The sequence below is a fragment of the Cuculus canorus genome, chromosome Z (genome assembly GCF_017976375.1).
Source record: "Cuculus canorus isolate bCucCan1 chromosome Z, bCucCan1.pri, whole genome shotgun sequence".
Taxonomy (NCBI): Eukaryota; Metazoa; Chordata; class Aves; order Cuculiformes; family Cuculidae; genus Cuculus; species Cuculus canorus.
Genome location: NC_071441.1, coordinates 14,593,638 through 14,612,644, shown reverse-complemented (window position 1 = coordinate 14,612,644; position 19,007 = coordinate 14,593,638). Strand labels below are relative to the sequence as shown.

The 19,007-nt window shown below is 38.8% G+C and overlaps 1 protein-coding gene across 6 annotated transcripts in view; it reads right to left on the bottom strand.

Annotated features, from left to right (window-relative positions):
• GLIS3 (GLIS family zinc finger 3) overlaps positions 1-19,007 on the bottom strand; it is a 159,674-nt gene that overhangs the window by 24,263 nt on the left and 116,404 nt on the right. For all 6 annotated transcript variants that reach the window (XM_054055199.1, XM_054055198.1, XM_054055200.1 and 3 more), the window contains exons 4-5: positions 17,219-17,380; positions 15,719-15,829 (exon numbers count right to left, since the gene is read on the bottom strand). In XM_054055199.1, the coding sequence (XP_053911174.1) occupies positions 15,719-15,829; positions 17,219-17,380 (273 nt within the window). The remainder of the gene's footprint in view (positions 1-15,718; positions 15,830-17,218; positions 17,381-19,007) is intronic.

The window sequence follows — 19,007 nt, the reverse complement described above, 5'->3', positions numbered from 1 at the left end:
TGCTGGTTCAGTGCCCTGAACTGGCTCACTAATGGACTAGAAAAGCAAAGATGTTATTGGCAGTGGAAATGAAGGACTGGGAATGAGCAGCCAGCAGTGGTATCATTCAAGATGGTCAGGAAGGAAGTTCTCCAGCTGCATGCATGGCCACTTGCTTGGTACCTGATCCAACAACAGCAAGTATGTTTACCTGGCTGATCTGACAGAAAATTTACTCTGCAAACAATTAATAAAGAGTTTCATAAGAAGACTTTTTCTTTGCCTGAAATTGAATGAACAATCTCATCCTGAGGCTACAATACAATAAAAAAAGTACAATTAAAAAAGAGTTCCAAAACTATAAGATGGAAAAGGGTGAAATTCTACTGCAGTTCCTTGAAACAAGGCTGTTCCAGCTGTATTGCAAAACTGCACCTTGATGTTTCCAGTAGATGGATACTGCTGCAGACTTCTGTGATTGATGTCTATCCCACCCCCTGCCTGATGTTACTGTTATATATAACAAAAATTTCCTTGTTCCTTACAGCCATCTTGGCTCATGGGAAGGTGTATCCATTCAAAAGCATTAAAAAACAGGGTTTGTGCTCATAGGCATGTGGGCCACTGCAGAGCATGATCAACAAAAATCTGACCTAGTGCAGTAGGATTTGCTCCACTCATGAATTAGTCCCAAGAAGCATATCTCACAAATGCCACTGAGGCTTTTCCTTTCTGTTTGGTGCCATGAAATGTGAACAGGTACCAGTAGCTAGAATATAACCTAGCCCTTCTGACAAATGCCTAATGGGAGAAACAGCAACAACGAGCAAAATTTCTGTCCATCCTGTACTCAGAAATGAAGTAAAAAGAGTCAGAGTGAATTAATTCTGAATTTAACTGCAGAAAGAAATATTATATAGCCTATCACATTTATGCATGGACTGTGCATGCTCTACATTTTTCCTTCTCTTAAAAATTTAGTAAACCATTATTAAACCCAAGGTACACTACTATTTTGAGCTATATTTGATATTCTAGAACTTGTTACTCTAGAATTTTACAAATAGCAAGGGAAAGGAGAGTGGGAGGAGGGACAAAAAAAGAGAGAGAGAAGGGAGAAAGGGAGAAAGAAAGGGAGAAATACTCTGACAAATGCTTTTCCATTTACTATTCATATTTACAAACTGTTATTAAGTCCAAATGTTTCTTCCCTGTGTGGGATGTATGGTTGTATGCTATTATCCACTAATCTTCCTGCTTTTATTGTTGTCACTAGTAACATGGCTTTTTCATGAAATTAAATGCATGTGAAATTAAGTGCCAGATACACAGAGATTAAAATTTATCAGTTCTGTTATTATTGTTTTGTGCCTTTAAATTTCTATGGAAATTAATATGAAAATAAATATGAAAAACATGTTTATATTAAAAAAAAACCAGAATTGTATCACACCATACAAATTTACAGAGGTCACCTGTGTAAAGCTGTTCGTACGTTTGCACATATTTTTTTGTGAGTAAGAAACTGATGAGTTTTCTACGATCAGACCACACTTTCATGGATGAAACAATGAGCAGAACAAGGAAATGAGAGCTAAGTGTTTAGACATTAGTTAAAAGCATTTAATAGCAGCAACTGCCTATTTAACACATTTTTCCATTTTGCACCTTTCAGGAGGTTTGTTTTGCATTTGTAAATCCTTTGACATTGAGAACAAATCTATTACGACAACTTGTGCAGACACAAATTTTCTGGCTTGCCCACCAGTCAATGCTTATAAAAACAAACAAAACCCAGGATCAGCAACAGAAAACCAAAAATAGTGAAAACAAACACTAGGAGACAGCAGTGATCAATTTCTGAAGACAGTACAACAATTCTTAATCCATGCATTGATTATTATTGATTCATACTTACAACTACAAGGGATATAAACAAAACACTACCACAGTCCTTCTATGAAGCCTCACCAGATAATAAGTGCTGGGAACAAATTTATTGCAGGGTATGCATGCATGTAGCTTTCTGAGAGTAAATACTGTTGCACAGGGGAAAGGGAGTGAGCAAGGGGTAGAGGACCTCTTCTCTGCTGCTTAGCAGAGCAAGACTAAAAATGAGTAAGCTTCCTTTAGCAGAATCATCCATTAAATCACAGCTGCTTCCGAAACTAGACACAGCTTCTGAAAAACTCCATTCAGCATTACTATCTTCTTTTGGAAGAGACAGTAGCCATGCCTTGGTTGCTGGATTTACCTTCCTCTGTTATCTAAAGCTCATCCTCTGTGCAATGTTTTTCCATACCTTTCCTCTGCACCATTAAGACTGGCATAAACTGTGGCCTTTTGGGAACACAACAGACTAGAGAAAACAGATCCTGATCCAAATACAGCTGATCAAGGCATTGTTTCTTCCTGTAAAGACATTCAGATAAGAAACTGCTCTATCTCAAATATTTCTGCCTATTTTACAGAAAACTTAATAAAAAGTTTTAACTGAAACCAGTATTTTGCATTTCGTCAAAAGCAGGGAAATCAGAGTTATGATTTTTCTTTAGCATGTGAAGAAACACAGAACAGACAATGAAAAGACGGATGATCTTAAAACCAAACAAATTAACTAACCATGTGTTGCATCCATAAAATTTTATCTTCAGCTAAAAAAACTACAAAGGACAAATAACAATTGCCCAGATGTAACTGCTAGAGCCTGTTTTGTGATTTGCTCTAAAGATGATGCATTTCTTTTCCAGCCAAGACTGCAGACTTCTCAACCATCTGTAAAAGACAGCTGACACTCTCTTTGACTTCTGTATAAATCATATCCCAGCACAAATCTCCCAGAATCCTGGCCGCAATACCTTGCTTCCCTCACGATCACTCGACTGAGCACCAAAGCAATCACACTGGGACTGAAAACTTGCTATTCTATTTTTGAAAACAGTAAGGTTAGAAAGTTACCTTGCTGAATGATGAAAACAGTAACTGACAATTTTGCCATGCTGAGCACGGACATTTTCTATGTGCTGTAATGTGGACTAAATTTATGGCTGACCAAGGTGCAATTTAACAACCAACTGCTCAGATCACTTATAACGTCCCTCTTTTAATTATAAGTAGTAGATTTTCAGTTTTAATTCCTCAGTTGTACAGGAGACTTGTACAATTTTATATTTGGAAATTTAAGGCATTCCCATTATGTCAATGTGGCAATTTTTTCTAATATACAAAACAAATCACTGTCAGTCATGAGTTACATTGTTTTACTCTTGTGACAACCAAGTAATATTTATCAGCTTTCTGAACAATGGATGGAAATGCTCCTCCTGCACATTTTAGACACTGTCATAGTTTGGAGCCCTCCAGCAGGCAACAAAGAGCCGTGTGGCTGCTAGCCCCAAAGGGCAACAAAGAACCATGTAGTCCCACGTAGTGCTCCTTGCTGCTCAGGGGTTAGCTCACAGAATCACAGAATCATAGAATGGCTTGGGTTGGAAGGGACATTAAACATAATCTAGTTCCAAAGTTCCAACAGTGCCACAGGCACTGAGATCTTCCACTACATCAAGTTGCTCAGAGCCTCATCCAACCTGGCCTTGAACATCTCCAGAGATGGGGCATCCACAGATTCTCGAAGCAACCTGTTCCAGTGCCTCACCACCTTCACAGGAAAAAAATTCTTCCTAATATCTAATCTAAATCTCCCCTCTTTCAACTTAAGACCATTATCCCTCTTCCTGCCACTACAGTCCCTGATAGAGAGACCCTCCCCAACTTTCTTGGAGGTCCCCTTTAAGTACTGGAAGGGTGCTGTAAGGTCTCCCCAGAACCCTCTCTTCTCTAGGCTAAACAACTCCAACTGTCTCAGCCTGTCCTTGTATGTGAGGTACTCCAGCCCTCTGATCATCTTCGTGGCTCTCCTCTGAGCTTGCTCTAACAGATCCATGTCCTTCCTGTGCTAAGGACTCCAGAACCGAATGCAGTATTCCAGGTGGGGCCTTAGAAGAGCAGAGTAGAGGGAAGAATCACCTCCTTCAACCTTCTGGTCACACTTCTTTTGATGCAGCCCAGACTGTTCATCCTCTTTCCCTGCTCCAGCACACGGTCCCTCCCATAGGAGACAGTCCTCCACGAACTTCTCCAGTGCGAGTCCTTCCCATGGGCTGCATTCCTCTATGAGCTGCTCCAGCATGAGTTTCCATATCATATATAGAACAGAGAAATTTCTTTCAATTTGTTTTATTCTACTATAAGGAATAGTTTGGATTATCTCCTTATTAAAATGATACAGTACACCAAGAACATTTAAAGGGAGAAAATTGCAGTTGGGACAGATCTGAAAGGAAACTTTGAATAAAAAAATCAAACCGAGAACCTTACTTTAAAGAAGACAGCACAGTTAGAGTGAGATGTATTGTAAGTGGCCATTCTCTAAAATAAACAAAACTGATTGGTCATAAGTTCTGTTGCAAACTAGTAATTATTTTTATCAATGTATTTGGAAGTAATGTGTTTCAACACAAGACTCCTAAAGATGCTCCATTTTGTCACATCCACTGTCTTGGAGAAGTCCACATTCCCACAGATTTTGCTTTCCTTTTTTTCTCACTCTAGTCATAGAACTAGAAAGCATTGATGCAGATGAATGTGTAAGTACTCACACAATTACAACAAATCATTCCCTGTACCATATCAGATTGTACGGTATCTGAAAAAACGCTACATTATACCTATGACCTCTCCTATTTCATCCGCTTTTCTTGCAATTCTAAGAGGTTTGTAGCTGCTTTTCCCGTGAATAGCAATCGAAGAGCTGAGCTATGACATTAAAAAAAACTGGGGGGGGAGAGGGGGAAAATCACTTTTTTATGCCAGATTGATTTGGAGATGTAGCTAAAGCATGATGTTGCTAAACATCAACTTTTATAGTAAATGCAGCCTGACAAAGAAACCACAGAATGATTTGCTTTTCCTTTCTGAAAATACATCTGTGGCAAATTTTCACTTCATGAGTGGAAGGATGTGGAAAATAAATAAGTACTCAACCACCTGGTGCTTTATTTATCGCAAACATATTTTTCTACCACAGGCTAGCAGAAATTGCCATGAAAAATCTGTAGATAACATCAGCAACTGTTTGTATGCAGAAACAATTCCAGATTTCTTTTTGAACTCCACAGCATCTTTTATATAACACTGGCCTTCAGTTTAAATATTTGATTTGCTGTTAATCTGCACTGGCACTTGAGTCCATGTTCCTGTTCCTACAAGGAGATATCATCTGTTATAGTACCTTCATCGGAGCCTAACACTAGAACTGAAAAAAATTTGGCAGCCCTGCTAGTAAGAGGTATGTGTTCAAGATTTTTCTTCTCGCAAAGGTTCCTTAGGACATCCCCATACAGTTTCATCCAATGTCTGTGAGTTATTCGATTAGTCTTTCCTGGCCAGATGATGTGATGTGCTGGCTGGGCTGGTACTGAGAACTTTCAGAGTTGCTGCAGCCTCACATTCATGGTGGGGCATTTCTGTGTCAGGTTGGGTTGTTTGTTCCTAAAGCTCTAATTCAGCATACAGTGCGGTCTCACAAACAACTGTCAGCACATGGGACACGGCTATACAGCACAGGGAAGAAACAAATGGGCAGAGGAAGGCTCTGTTCGTACAGGGACTGCCAGTAAAACCAGTATACAATAGCTCCAAGAGTAGCGCTGAGGACTCCAAAATCAGTACCTGTCAATGTAGGGCAGCTGTCAATACCCATCCCCAGCAGTGAGAAATCTGCATGCCAACAATGGATGCAGAGAAAGTCCCAGCCTGGAACAGGAATACTCAATGAGGACAGTCTTAAAGACTTCAAAGGTGTTTGGGCTGCTGTCAGGGCAGTTACCTGCAACCTCTTAAGCATTCTTTACACAGCTTTAATCTCGCTTGCTTAGACACCACTGATGCTCAAGTACCACCACAGACAGAATAGCACATTTAAAGCCCAGACTGAAGTGTGGCTGGATAATGAGAATCACAGAACTATAGAAACATTGAATCATTTAGGTTGGAAAAGACCCTTAAGATCATTGAGTCCAACCATAAACCTAACATAGCCAGGTTCATCACTAAACCACATCCCTAAGCACCACATCTACATCTTCTAAATACCTCCAGGGTCGGTGACTGAATCTGTCTTTGGGCAGCCTGTTCCAAAGCTTGACAACCCTTTCAGTGAAGAATTTTTTCCTAATATCCAATCTAAATCTTCCATAGTACAACTTGAGACCATTTTCTCTTGTCCTATCACTTGCTACTTGGGAGAAGAGACTGAAAGCTGCCTCACCACAACCTTCTTTCAGGCAGTTGTAGAGAGCAATAAGGTCTCCTCCCCTCAGACTCCTTTTCTCTAGACTAAACAATCCCAGTTCCCTCAGCTGCTCCTCATAAGACAGATTCATGTCCTTCTTTGGACATCATCTCAATATCTTTCTAGTACTGAGGAGCCTAAGACTGAACACAGTATTTGAGGTGTCTCACCAGGGCCAAGCACAGGGGGACAACCACCTCCCTACTCCTGCTGACCACACTATTCCTAACACAAGTCAGGATGCTCTTGGCCTTCTTGGCCAACCAGGCATACTGCAGGCTTACACTCAGCCAGCTGTCAAATGGTGTCGAAAAGCACCCCCAGGTCCTTTTCCACCGGGTAGCTTTCTAGCCACTCTTTCCCAAGCCTGTAGCATTGCATGGGGCTGTTGTGACCCAAGTGCAGCACTTGGCACTCAGCCTTGGTGAACCTCATACAACTAGCCTTGGACCATCGATCCAGCCTGTTCAGATCTCTCTGTAGAGCCTTCCTTCCTCGAGCAGATCAACAGTCCTTCCTGACTGGGTGTTGTCTACAAATTCAATAAGGGTGCACTCGATCTTCTTGTTCAGGTCATTGATAAATATATTAAATAGAGCTGGCCCCAGTACTGAGCCCTGGGGAACACGCCTTGTGCCTGGCTGACAACTGGACTTAACTCCATTCACCACAGCTCTTCGGGCCTGGCCATCAGCCAGTCCTTTATTCAGCAAAGGGTTTGTCCATCCAAGCTATGAGCAGCCAGTTTCTCCAGGAGAATTCTGTGGGAAATTGTGTCAAAGGCTTTACTAAAGCCCAGGTAGACAACATCCACAGCCTTTCCCTCATCCACTATGCGAGTCGTCTTGTCACAGAGGTAGATCGGGTTAGTCAGCCAGGACCTGACTTTCCTAAACCCACGCTGACTGGGCCTGATCACCTTGTTGTCTTGTATATGCCATGTGATGGCGCTCAAGATGATCTGCTCCATAAACTTCCCCAGAACCAAGGTCAGCCTGATAGGCCTGTAGTTGCCTGGATCCTCCTTTCAACCCTTCTTGAAGATGGATGTCACACTTACTAACCTCTAGTCAACTGGACCCCCCTGGTTAGCTAGGACTGCTAGTAAATGATGGAAAGTGGCTTGGTGAGCACTGTAGCCAACTCCCTCAGTACCCCTGGATAGATGTCATCCAGCTCTTGTGTGGTCAAGGTAGCGCAGCAGGTCATTAACTATTCCCACTTGGATTATGGGGACTCCATTCTGCTCCCTGCTCCTGTCTTCCTGCTCAGGGAGCTGGGCACCCCAAGAACAACTTGTCTTACTGTAAAAGATTGGGGCAAAGGCATTACATATCTCAGCCTTTTCCTCATTCGTTGTCACTGTGTTTCCCTCGATATCTAGTAAAGGATGGAGATTCACCTTAGCATGTCTGTCAATATAACGAGGATGACAGCACTTATTTCTTCTGGTGCACTTTTCCACACATCATGCTGCCAAACATCACTGGAGTACAAGCTCAGGGCAGAAATGAAGTGCAGGGAAGGTATATGATGTGAAACAGCAAATATTAACATCAGAGCAAACCAACAAATTCCTGGTTATAACTGCCACAGCTGTGAGAGCACCACGAAAACCATAGGGGTGTTTCAATGTGTCCTCCTCCCTGGAGAGCAGGTCTCTACATGTGCCACTAGCAAGGCATAACCCCCATGATGGAGCTTCCTTTTGAGGCACACCTCGTTCATCTCACCACTGTGTGCATTGCTCCCACTGCAGCAGCTGGCGGGGTGGTCAGCCACAGCCAGTCCTCCATCACTTTCATGGTCTGTTTTCTTGTTTCTCACTGACCACATTCAAAAGAACTGGTCATTCGTAGTCTCAAAACATTTCCAACAAATTGTATGATTAAATTCCTTAAATACTGCTGTCCATTCCTAATCCCTTTTTGCCAATATCCCTTTCAGGAAAAATTGCTGCACGCCACGGTGCCTGATTTATATTTAATTTTGAAAACAGGAAGAAAAGGGATTAAAGTTGAGGATTAAAACACTTACTCTTTACTGCATTTTTTCAGCAGAATAGTTTCTCAGTTGCCATGGGCACTGCTCACTGACCCTTAGCCCCTGAATGCACTTCTTTTTGCATTAGTGACATCTTTCAAATGGACTCCACAGAGAACAAATGAGGCAAAATACCTTTATGTTCAACTGCCCTTAAAGCAAGAAAATAGATTTGCTTCTCATTCAATCTTTTCTCTTCCTTTTTCAGTTTTAACAATTAAATTTGAACTAAGAGTTTGAACTAGGGCAAGTGAAATCTAAAGGATGCAAAAGTAAGCTGGGCTCATACTGTATATATGGGTGTTTGCCCTCATAAGGCAGGCACTCACAAACAGAGCAGTTTTTCCAGGCTAACATAGTGGACAGTAACATTGGAAACTAGCTTAGTGGCTGAATAATCCGCTGAAATACCAATGACGCAATGCTCTAACCCTCCGGGGCTCCCTCTTTCTTCTGTGTTAGAAAAAAAAAAACCAAAATAAGTTAATTTCTTTTCTGCAAGAAACACATAAACATTGTGTTTCTTCATTCACAAAAAGGTCTAGTTCAAATACTGAGAAATGAAAAGAAACAGAATGGAATACTGGAAATAAGTGTTGTAAAATAAAATAGACAAAAAATACTATAGAAAATCACCGGACACTCTTTTCTATTCACGTTCTTCACCAAATCTAAATGCTGGTGTCAAATCTGTTTATTCCAAAATCTTAAAATACTGGTAGCCTCATTGATTCTGATGTAAAATGAATGTGTAGTCACAATAAAAATCCCTGCTTCTACTCTAAAACAGTGTAAAAACTGAACAATCAACAATTATGCAGCACTGTAAGAAGTGATATCTCTATATTACTTTGCTGAGGGAATAACGCATTTCCTGGTACGATCTACAAAATACAAAACCTTATAGAAAACTCCATGCTAACCTGTAATTAAAACATTTGTACATTTTATTTCCAGAGAAATATTGTTCAATAGGGGGATTTTGCATCTTTAAGCACTTTTTCTTTTTTCCACTTCTCTCAGATTTTCACTGTAAGATGGACAGTTTTATACACGTTGTACATAAAAGGGCTCTGAGATAGGACAGGTGAATTGTGAGAAAAGGGAGATAAGCTGATCAGGCTTCAGAAGAATTCACTCACTAAAATCTGCCTCTAAAGGTGGAGATTTTGTGTCCCCTTTTTGCTAGTACGGGGATTGCACAGTGGCAGAAGAGCAACATCTGCAGGATCATTGCTAAATGTGTTTACAGGTTGCCTCTGTAAAACCCCCTCAGCTCAGATGGGAACCCTAGTCAAGGCCAGCACAGGCCCCTCTGCAAGGCAGTTATGGGAATTGCTTTGACCAGATGATCCATATCCTTATTTCTTTACTTCCAACATGCTCTACGCTTACCGTAGACTGTTCTGCTCTACTAGCCTCTGCTACAGCACAAAGTAGGAGTGCATATAGCTGAGGTGTAAGATAGCCTGCTTCATCTCAGCAGTGCAGTGCAGTACCCTTTTTCTTTACTGTAAACAGGGAAAGCATTCTAAAAACTTACATCCATTGTTAGCTGATTGGAAGAGTAATAGATGAAATGTGGAAGAACCATGCATAGATAGGAGTAGGGAGACACAGACTGCCTGTCCTTTCTTCCTCCTCAGCATAATAACACCTAAAAAGGTCTCCTTCCAACCAAATAACACAATGAAGAATCCATCTTAATTGGGAGAATGTTTGATAACCCTCTCCAAAGCCACTGTTCAGCCATCATTTTACAATTGGCCAGTCTGTGTCATAATGGAAGATTATTAGGCAGAAATGAACCAAACCAGAAGTTTGTGCACATATTCCTCATCTCCTGAGGTCTCGCTACCCTCTTAATTTCTTAATGATTTGGTAAAAGTACCATATATTCTGCAACTCAAAACAATCTATCTGATCCATAACTAATTTACACAACGTCAAAGACATGGTCTCGGTACTATTAAAACTGCTACAGAACTAAAGGCTGATTAGCTGAAAGAAATTATTTGGTATAAATTGTCTTTCAGTTCAAGGCCTTCTTTTTAGCTATTTCAGTTTATCTGAAGTGCTGAAATTATATTTCCTTTTTTTTTCCAGAAAGATGGAGCTAGCCAGTTGTATCCTTACCTATTACACTTTCCTTTAATTAAATTGAAACAATCTTTCAAATCGTTTCTTCTTGGCAGGACACACTGGTTTACAAAACTTTTATACCTGACAACAGTTGTTCACTGGTAAAATTATGGCTAAAATTAAAATCATATTTAAAAGCATAACCACTGCATCATTCAGATATAAGGTAGATGTTACTAAACTGATCCTGTCCTTGCCAAACAGCTGTATGACATCGAAGTAATGCTTTGCTCATTTTTTAAACAATTATCTCTTTCCTATTTGAAAATGCACTTTTTAAAAGAGAAAAACCTTTTAAAGAGGCATTAGACATCTGCAGATGTTCATGACAAGATCTACACAAGAGCCATGGAGGGTCCAGTCCACTCAAAGTGGGATTTAATAATACTTAAAAGTGTAATAACTTCAAAGTGATTTTAATATTTTCTTTAGATTCAGAAATACAGATCTCTTCAGCAAGGATCCTGCTTAAATAGCAAGTTGTTTCTCATGGTATACTTGCATGAAAAAAATAATGTTTTTATACTTGTACAAGGCTGAGCACTAGCTCGCTCAATGAACAGATTTTAATAAAAAGCATAATCATAAAATCACAGAGTCATTAAGGCTGGAAGAGACCTTTAAGATCATCAAGTCCAATTATCAACACAATAGCAACATACCTACTAGACCAAGTCCCGAAGTGCCACACCTACACACTTTTAGAACACTCCCAGGAATGAGGACTCCAACACTTCCATGAGCAGCCTGTTCAAATGCTTCATTACTCTTTCAGTAAAGAAATCTTTCCTAATATCCAACCCAAATCTCTCCTGGTGTAACTTCAGGCCATTTCTTCTTGTCCTATCACTTGTTACTTGGGATGACGGCAGGATTTGTCTTCTACATTGGTTTCAAATCACTGGATATGTAACAGTGCAGGCTCTGGATTTTGTTAATGATATTTTGCATAATGTCATTTTCACTACCTTAACGAAAAAGTCCTATGAACCAAAAAAAGCTACAATTCATGTTTTCAAATACAGTATCATCAGTTCATAGATGAACGAAATTTGCTTTTAACTGAAAACACAAAGTGTAAGCAATTGAAAATAAGTTTACTTCTGTCAAGTACTGCACTATTTTTTAAATAGCCAGTGACTCCACAGGATGACTAAAGGAACATAATTATTCATCCCTTTGAAGATACCAAAGCAAAGCTCTCAACTGTATCCTTCTTTATTAAAGCTGTTCTACAAGTAAGAACTATAGGATCTAATAGTCGTAACGATTCACTCTGACTTCATGTGGACAATATTTACCATTAACAGCTGCACCTGACATTATAGATCAGGCATTTTCAGAGCCAGTCTATACTGAGAGAAAGAAGTACCAATGTGTGACTGGTTTTCAGGTTTTATGAAGTCAGAAAATAGTGTTAGTACTTTGTAAGAAGAAGAAATAATACCAAGATTACCTGAAACAAATACCTTCCTCACTGATGTTTCTGTGTTCCCGAACTTTTCTTCTGATTCTTTGCACTTCCACAAAGCAAGCCAAGCAACTATATATTGTTTTTACTAGATATTTGAAAGAAGTAATGAAATAGCATTTCAACCTATGAATTTTTCTTCCTTTCCTTTTGAAAATCCTGCATGTTTACCACCGATTCTGGGAAACAATCAGTTTAGGTCGTTAAGTCCCTCTTTACATAAAAGCCATTACTTCAGGAAGTGATGTAACTAAAAACTGGATTTCTTGTCATTTTAGGGTTTCCCAAAAATTTTTCTTTCTGATCCTAGACTGCCTTGAACTTGCATGGAAGACTGAAAAAGGTGAACAGTTGTTGTGTAATTATTGAAGTGAGGAATAAAGAAAAGGTAAATGGTTCATAAGATCCTAAATTAGTATGAGGTCCAAGCTAGATAAAGCTTAGCAAACAGACAGCATGTCAAAAGTTTAAGTGGCATTTGCCTGTAGGCACCAATATGCTTTCTAAATTGACAATTTAGTTTAACTCTGCGTATGGAAAAAAAATGAAGGAAATGAGGTGAAAGATGAGAGAAATATAGGACTATCTGGGGCACAAGAAAGTACTGGGACTGGTCTTACCATGGCGTACCCACTTCAGTTGCCTACAGATTCTCAGTTTGGGTTGCATATCCTAAAGACCCTAAGCTAGGTGCAAGATAAAATAAGAAAGGAAACTGAAAAAGGATTATAAAAATGGAACAGGAGAATCAAAAAAGGAGAATACATAAATTGAGGATAAGCAGTCTAAAGGTTATTTTAAAGTATCACTTTAGAAGCAGATGCTTCTTCTAGATGAGATTCATGATCTATCCAGGCTGCTTTAAGTTATGCACACTGTCTACTAGCAGCTGGCATTTCAGGAGGAAGAGTGAGAAACTGCAAATAAGCAGTATAGAATAACCACACTTTCTCCTAATCTATTCAGCCCTATGCTGACTTCTGTCCTGAGGCATGATCTCAAAGCACTGGTATCCTTTGCAAATCTCACAGTTGTTTTTCATTTTATTTTTTAACTCTGTCTCATTGCCCAGAGAAATATCCAGTCCCTTTGGAGTCCTACATGGCTCTTGGCTTACATTGTACTCATATGTTGTTGTAACAAGCCCCACTTGGAACCTGCTCAACTTAAAAAAAAATCTTTTAAGTTTGTTGTACTTTCCAAGTTAAAAGGAAGAGATGAGCAAGAAGAGGAAAGATCTGAAAAGTCATTGTAGTCCAAGGGCATTAGAATTCCTCTCAGCATCACTTTATGCCCTCATTTTGGGTGCTATCTAGTTCTCCCTGCTTAGAAGGAGCTCCGGCCGTCTTCCCCCCAGGGAAAATGCAATCCAGACACAGCCAGCAATTTTTACTTTTTCAAATATAATAGGAAGTAATGCTTTGTACCCCACCAAAATAAAAGGACAGACTGTATGAGTATATGAACAAAAGCTGCTTAAAATAATTCAGACATGGAAATGTACCTATACTACATTAATAATAACCTGGCCCCATCTCAAAGGGCCAAGGAAAGAGTCAAGGCTTTGAAGACAGATCTAGAAAATCTGGGCTGAAGACTCAATGCAATGTTTAGCACAGCGAGTAGATGATTCTGCTGCTATGAATATATTTCATTCTGCTATTTTAAATCTATGCAACATCAAAGACACATTTGCAGGTACAGTCTTCGAGAGCCAGCAACACCACAATAATGTCCCTTGGTGTGTAGGGGGAGGTTAAAAGGAGGATTAAATGCAGTCAGGCACGATATATTAAATGAATCCATGACTAACAGGGTGTGACAGCAAAGGGTTTCATTCTTTTCAAAAGAATAGATCCCTAGGGCTGGAAGTATTACTCCACTGTGCCTTTATCACCTTGGAATTTTTATAGTTATTTTTGATGAATTCACATTTTTGTAAAGACCTTTTTGACATCGAGCCAATTTTCACTTTTAATTAAAGCCATAAATAACCTCAATTCTGTATTAAAAGGTTTATTGTTTTTTACTTTTTATTATTTTTACTGCCAGGAAATATTTCAAATACCAAAGCATGTGTTAGTTAGCAGTTGTAAGTTCTCAAAGGTCCAGTAACCATGCTCTACCTTGTAAACATTACGCACTGCAAACTTTATCATGCTTATAGATGTCACAAATTTTCTTTTCTTTTTTTGGAGGTTTGGCTTATTTCCTCTTCCATATATCAATATATCTCAGGTGACCAATAAGCATAAATAAATCCTTATGAAACAAGGATGAAAAAAAACCAAACAATTTTATGTCCTGAATGTGCCCACAGAGAGTCAAGTGAGGAGTAAAAAGGGCCAGGTTTAAATTGCTTGGCACAAGGAAGCAAATGAGCAAAATCAAATCATGAATGAAATGCAGGAAAAAAATAGCCACACAGTATTGCAATCTGACAAAAGTGAGAGAAGAGACAACACATTATTTCACTCTCAAGGAGAGTAATGTTATAGTGCACTTTAATAGCTGTATTTAGGTCCATTATACCAGTTTTAGTTGAGGCATCACACACAAATTTCTCAAAATTCAATGACCTGATCAGCATTTACTTTACATGCTTGTAAAAGACGGTGTCTGGGTGGCTGAGTTGGCTTCCAGAGATAGGCAGGACGGGGCTTACAGATCTCCTTCAGCAGTTCTTCCTGTGGGCAGCATGTACAGAAGCAAGGGCATCAAAGTACTACTTATTAAGGTGAAAATGAATGCTCAGTTACTTTATCTCTGATACAGGAATGGGCACTCATAAATTCAAAGGAAATTCCTCAAGAAAACTTCTGGCCAATTCCTTAGAGGCTGACATTAACAAACCATTGAATGAAAACGTACTCTTCAAGATTAGGTACTGCAGCTTTGAAGACTGCCACTCAGAGCTTCCACTGCTGTACAGAGCAACTGTATTGCTTTCTATGAAGGGCTGTGCATTTAGTTTTAAAAATTCTGAACTATAACTTGTTTTACAGACAGCTGACATCTCAATGGTTTATCTATCCCCACACCAATTCATGCATGCTCCCTTTTTATCAGGACCAGTCGCCTTGAAAATGAAAGCTCAGATTTTCATCCTCAATGATCTAAACAATCTAATGAAATAGTGTCAGTGATAATGAGGAGTTATAATTAAAAATGCTCAGGGGAAAAAAATCATTCTCTTAGGTTGCAACTTATCTTTTCAGAAATGTGCTTATACATAAAAACAACTGTTGACTCACAGACTTGACATCCACAGGGAACCTGCATTGTAAAATATCCTGGTATTTGGAAATGTCTAGCATGTGGAGATACAGTCTAAAGCTTAATCTCACATACCGTCCATCTACCCTTAAAATCCATCCTTCCATCTGAGACTGGCCATGTAAGCTGGATTTTTTATTAGTATATATTTAACAAGTGGCAGATCTTTAAAAAAAAATCTGTTTTCAAAAATTAATTTTATTTGCCTCATGATGTATGTTTAAAGATTAATCATCACATTAGAAAATAAACAGCATTAAAGCAGGCAGCCTCATTAAGTCAAACATGAAATTATCATCTATATAAGAACCATATCTATTATTTCCCATTAATGTTTTTTCTAATCAGCAGTCTGAAAGCAGAACAGGTACTTGAAGATTCATTGAAACATCTAAAATTTGAACACTGACTTCTCTACATAAGCTTTACAGCAGTCAACGCAGTAGAAAATTTACCTTTTTCCTGACTTGCTGGTCTTTGAAAGAATGGGCTTTCACATGCTTTCTCAAGGAACTTGGATCTGTGTATCGTTTAGTACATCCAGGAATCTGACACGCATAGGGTTTCTAAGTCAAAATGAAAAAGGATAAAGCAGCTGTTATATCATTAGATTATTTTAACTCAAGATAATCCCTTTTGAGCCTTGGGATGCTGCAAACCACATTATTACAGAACACAAATGTTGTACATTATTACAAGCAGAATGCTCAGTAATTTATTAGAAAGAAGGAAAACAAGGCTTGTAAGGAAGAAAAAACAAAGGAAAGCTTTCATTATGGCACCTTTCATAGTTACCTTTTTTTTTTGTAATTAATACAATGAATATTGCTAGTTATACTTACAATTCTTGTACCCTCAGAGCAATCTTTGACTTAATCAGAAATTACGTTCTTTAGTGAATCAGGTAAAGAAACTGCAGTAAATGCCCAGATAGATTGTTTAGGATTATAGAAGAATCTGCTTCAGAAAAAGAGAACAAGAAAAATTGTTAGTTTACTACATTAAGAAGAGAGCAAGCAAAATCCAAAGCAAGCACTGAATACCGAAGTTTCGAAAAGTATTACACACAGCTCACTATTTCTAATAACACGTGCCATTTTAGAAAGGTACCAGTTCTGTATTACCGTTATAGCTTTCTTAAAACAAGCCAAATAAATGCCACTCACCAAATAAATATAAATCTCAATAATTATCTCCTTATGTCTATTCTAACCTGTCTGTCTCCCTGAAGACTAACAGGTCCACCATACGAAGTATTATTTGAACATTAGGTCCAACTGTTTGCTGAAATTAGCTGTCTTAAAAATCAGCGATTTCTGTTTCACAAAGCATTTCCAAAAACACCCTGTAAAAATTATTAACTCACCAGCCATACCATTAGCTATTCATAATGGATAATTATTTGTGATAGCCACTGAATTCAAGTGGCATTGTTCTTGTTTTCTTTCTGGACTTCTGCCCTGTGGAAGCCGCCTCTCTCTAATACTGTCTTTTATTATGCAATGGAAGTTTTTACACAAATCTCAGCTGTGACTGAAATTTCACAAGCAACAATTTGTTGGCATGAAAACTTTTAGATTTACAAAATTATTCTTCCTCTCTTGACTTTCTGGTACATATTCCAGCATAAAGTTTCACTGAGTTTTTGTCAAGGGAGTGGCAGTTATTATTGCTGATGGCTTCTGTATCTTCAGGTTCCCCAAAGATCACCTAAGTGAGAGAAAGTTACTGCCTCTACCTGCAGCAAAGCCCATGGAGTCATGGCCTTTTCATCAAACTAGTTTGGCCCATCTTCATCCATGCTTACATTACTGAATCACCCCGAAACAGCTTAAATAGCCTCATCAAGCACTTTTCCCTCCTGTCTCTACGGTCTACCTGCTGCCACCAATCCGGAGGAAAGGAGCACCTGGTCTAATGTACAGGGGACTGCAATAGGACTTCTGCTTCCTTACAGTGTCCAAATGTGTCCTCTGGTGCTTGGCACGGTCACTGGAGTTGCTGAATGCTTTCTGGCAGCCAGGGTACTGACAAAGGTACGGCTTTTCACCTGTATGGCTCCGTAGGTGAATCTTGAGATTTTCTAGTCTGGAAAAGGCTTTATTGCAACCTTCAAACTAGAAAAGGAAAAAAGAAAATATTTGAAAGGTAAGCAGAAACAGCGAACTACAACAACAAACACTGAGCAGGAGGATGAGAGGACTTGCAGAGAACCCCACCCACTGTGGCTGGATGCCTGTGCACACATGAGGAAAGCCTAGCTTCTCAGTGTGGGTATTGCTGCAGAGTTTGAACCATTTAGACTATAAGAATGTATTTATCCTCTCTGCATATGAATTAAGAACCTATGTCCTATCCCCACTGTACGGATGGGCCACTGAGACACCAAGAGATCAGTCAGCTCAGAGGGCAGCACCACTCAGCCTGTCTGGGTAACACAGCCCCAGCTGATCCTCCCAAAGGCACACAGAGAGAAAAATGGTTTTTTTGGGGTTCTCAAGTCCCGTGCTAGCTACCCTCATCTCAGCTCTAGCCTTGTTTGGATATTAGCAACTGATCTGAACACAAGCATCTCTCAGTACCAGACCAATCTACAGAGCAACAACAAAATAATGGAGGGCAATGTCAGTCTGCTCTACTGTGCTCATGGTAATGTAAAAAGCAAAATGATTTTTGAACTATTTCTTTACCTTTCTGCAATGAGTAAATGTATGAGGTGCTTCAAATAATGAGAACTCATCAAAATAGGATTTAATCCCTACGGGCAGCCAATAATCACGTGTTACAGTATTTCTACACCTAATCAAGTACTGATTCTGCAGAGAAATCTATGTTTATATGAGCAGAAATCCTGTTTCCGTCTAACATGTTCCCATAGTATACTGCATCCCAAAGGAAAGCATAACACATTGGTTCTATTTGATAACAGGATTATTATGTACCTTTGATTTCAATTCAACCTGAATATTTATCAATATTAGTTAGCAGTACAGGATTTTTAATTCTATCAGTAAAGAACAATTACTTTCACTAGTTTTAGCTACTGCATATGTCACTGTACAACATCTAAAGCATCTGCTGCATCACATGCTATTATATCTTGCAGCTGTACACTTGCAAAAATAGTACAAAAATAATAATGCATTAACAGAGCTGTCAAAGATATCTAATACTCACACAAAATTTTCCACCATTTTTCTTCCTATTCATTTTACTCATGTGATAAGGAAGAGACCATTTTTCACTGATTTTGGGATAACACAAGTAAATTTTATAATATATCATTCGGACATATTATAAACATGATATATGTGATATATATTATATATAATGTTTGTTTACAAAAGCACAGGTAGGAAAATACTGACATAATTCTTATCTTAATTAGCATGTCTGCTTTAAAAATCTCTAAGACTCTCAAAAAAGAGAAAAAACAGGATATAAAATTTTCAACACTTAATTTTAAGTACTTCAGTTTCTTGGATTAATAAAAGAGACTTAAAACTTCAAAGAATAAAGTACAGGGAGAAAACAAAGAAAAAAAATACTTTCAGCCTTCACAAACAAAACAGGGAAGCTGAATTTCTGTGCAGCACTACCTAACAGTTTTTGGTTATTTTTAGCAACAGAAAGAAACATACACTGACTCTTGTCCAGGAAAACATAGTATATAGGAGAAAGTACACATTACCTATAAAATAACAATATTAAAATTAAGTTTATGAAATTACAGCTCAGGAAAGA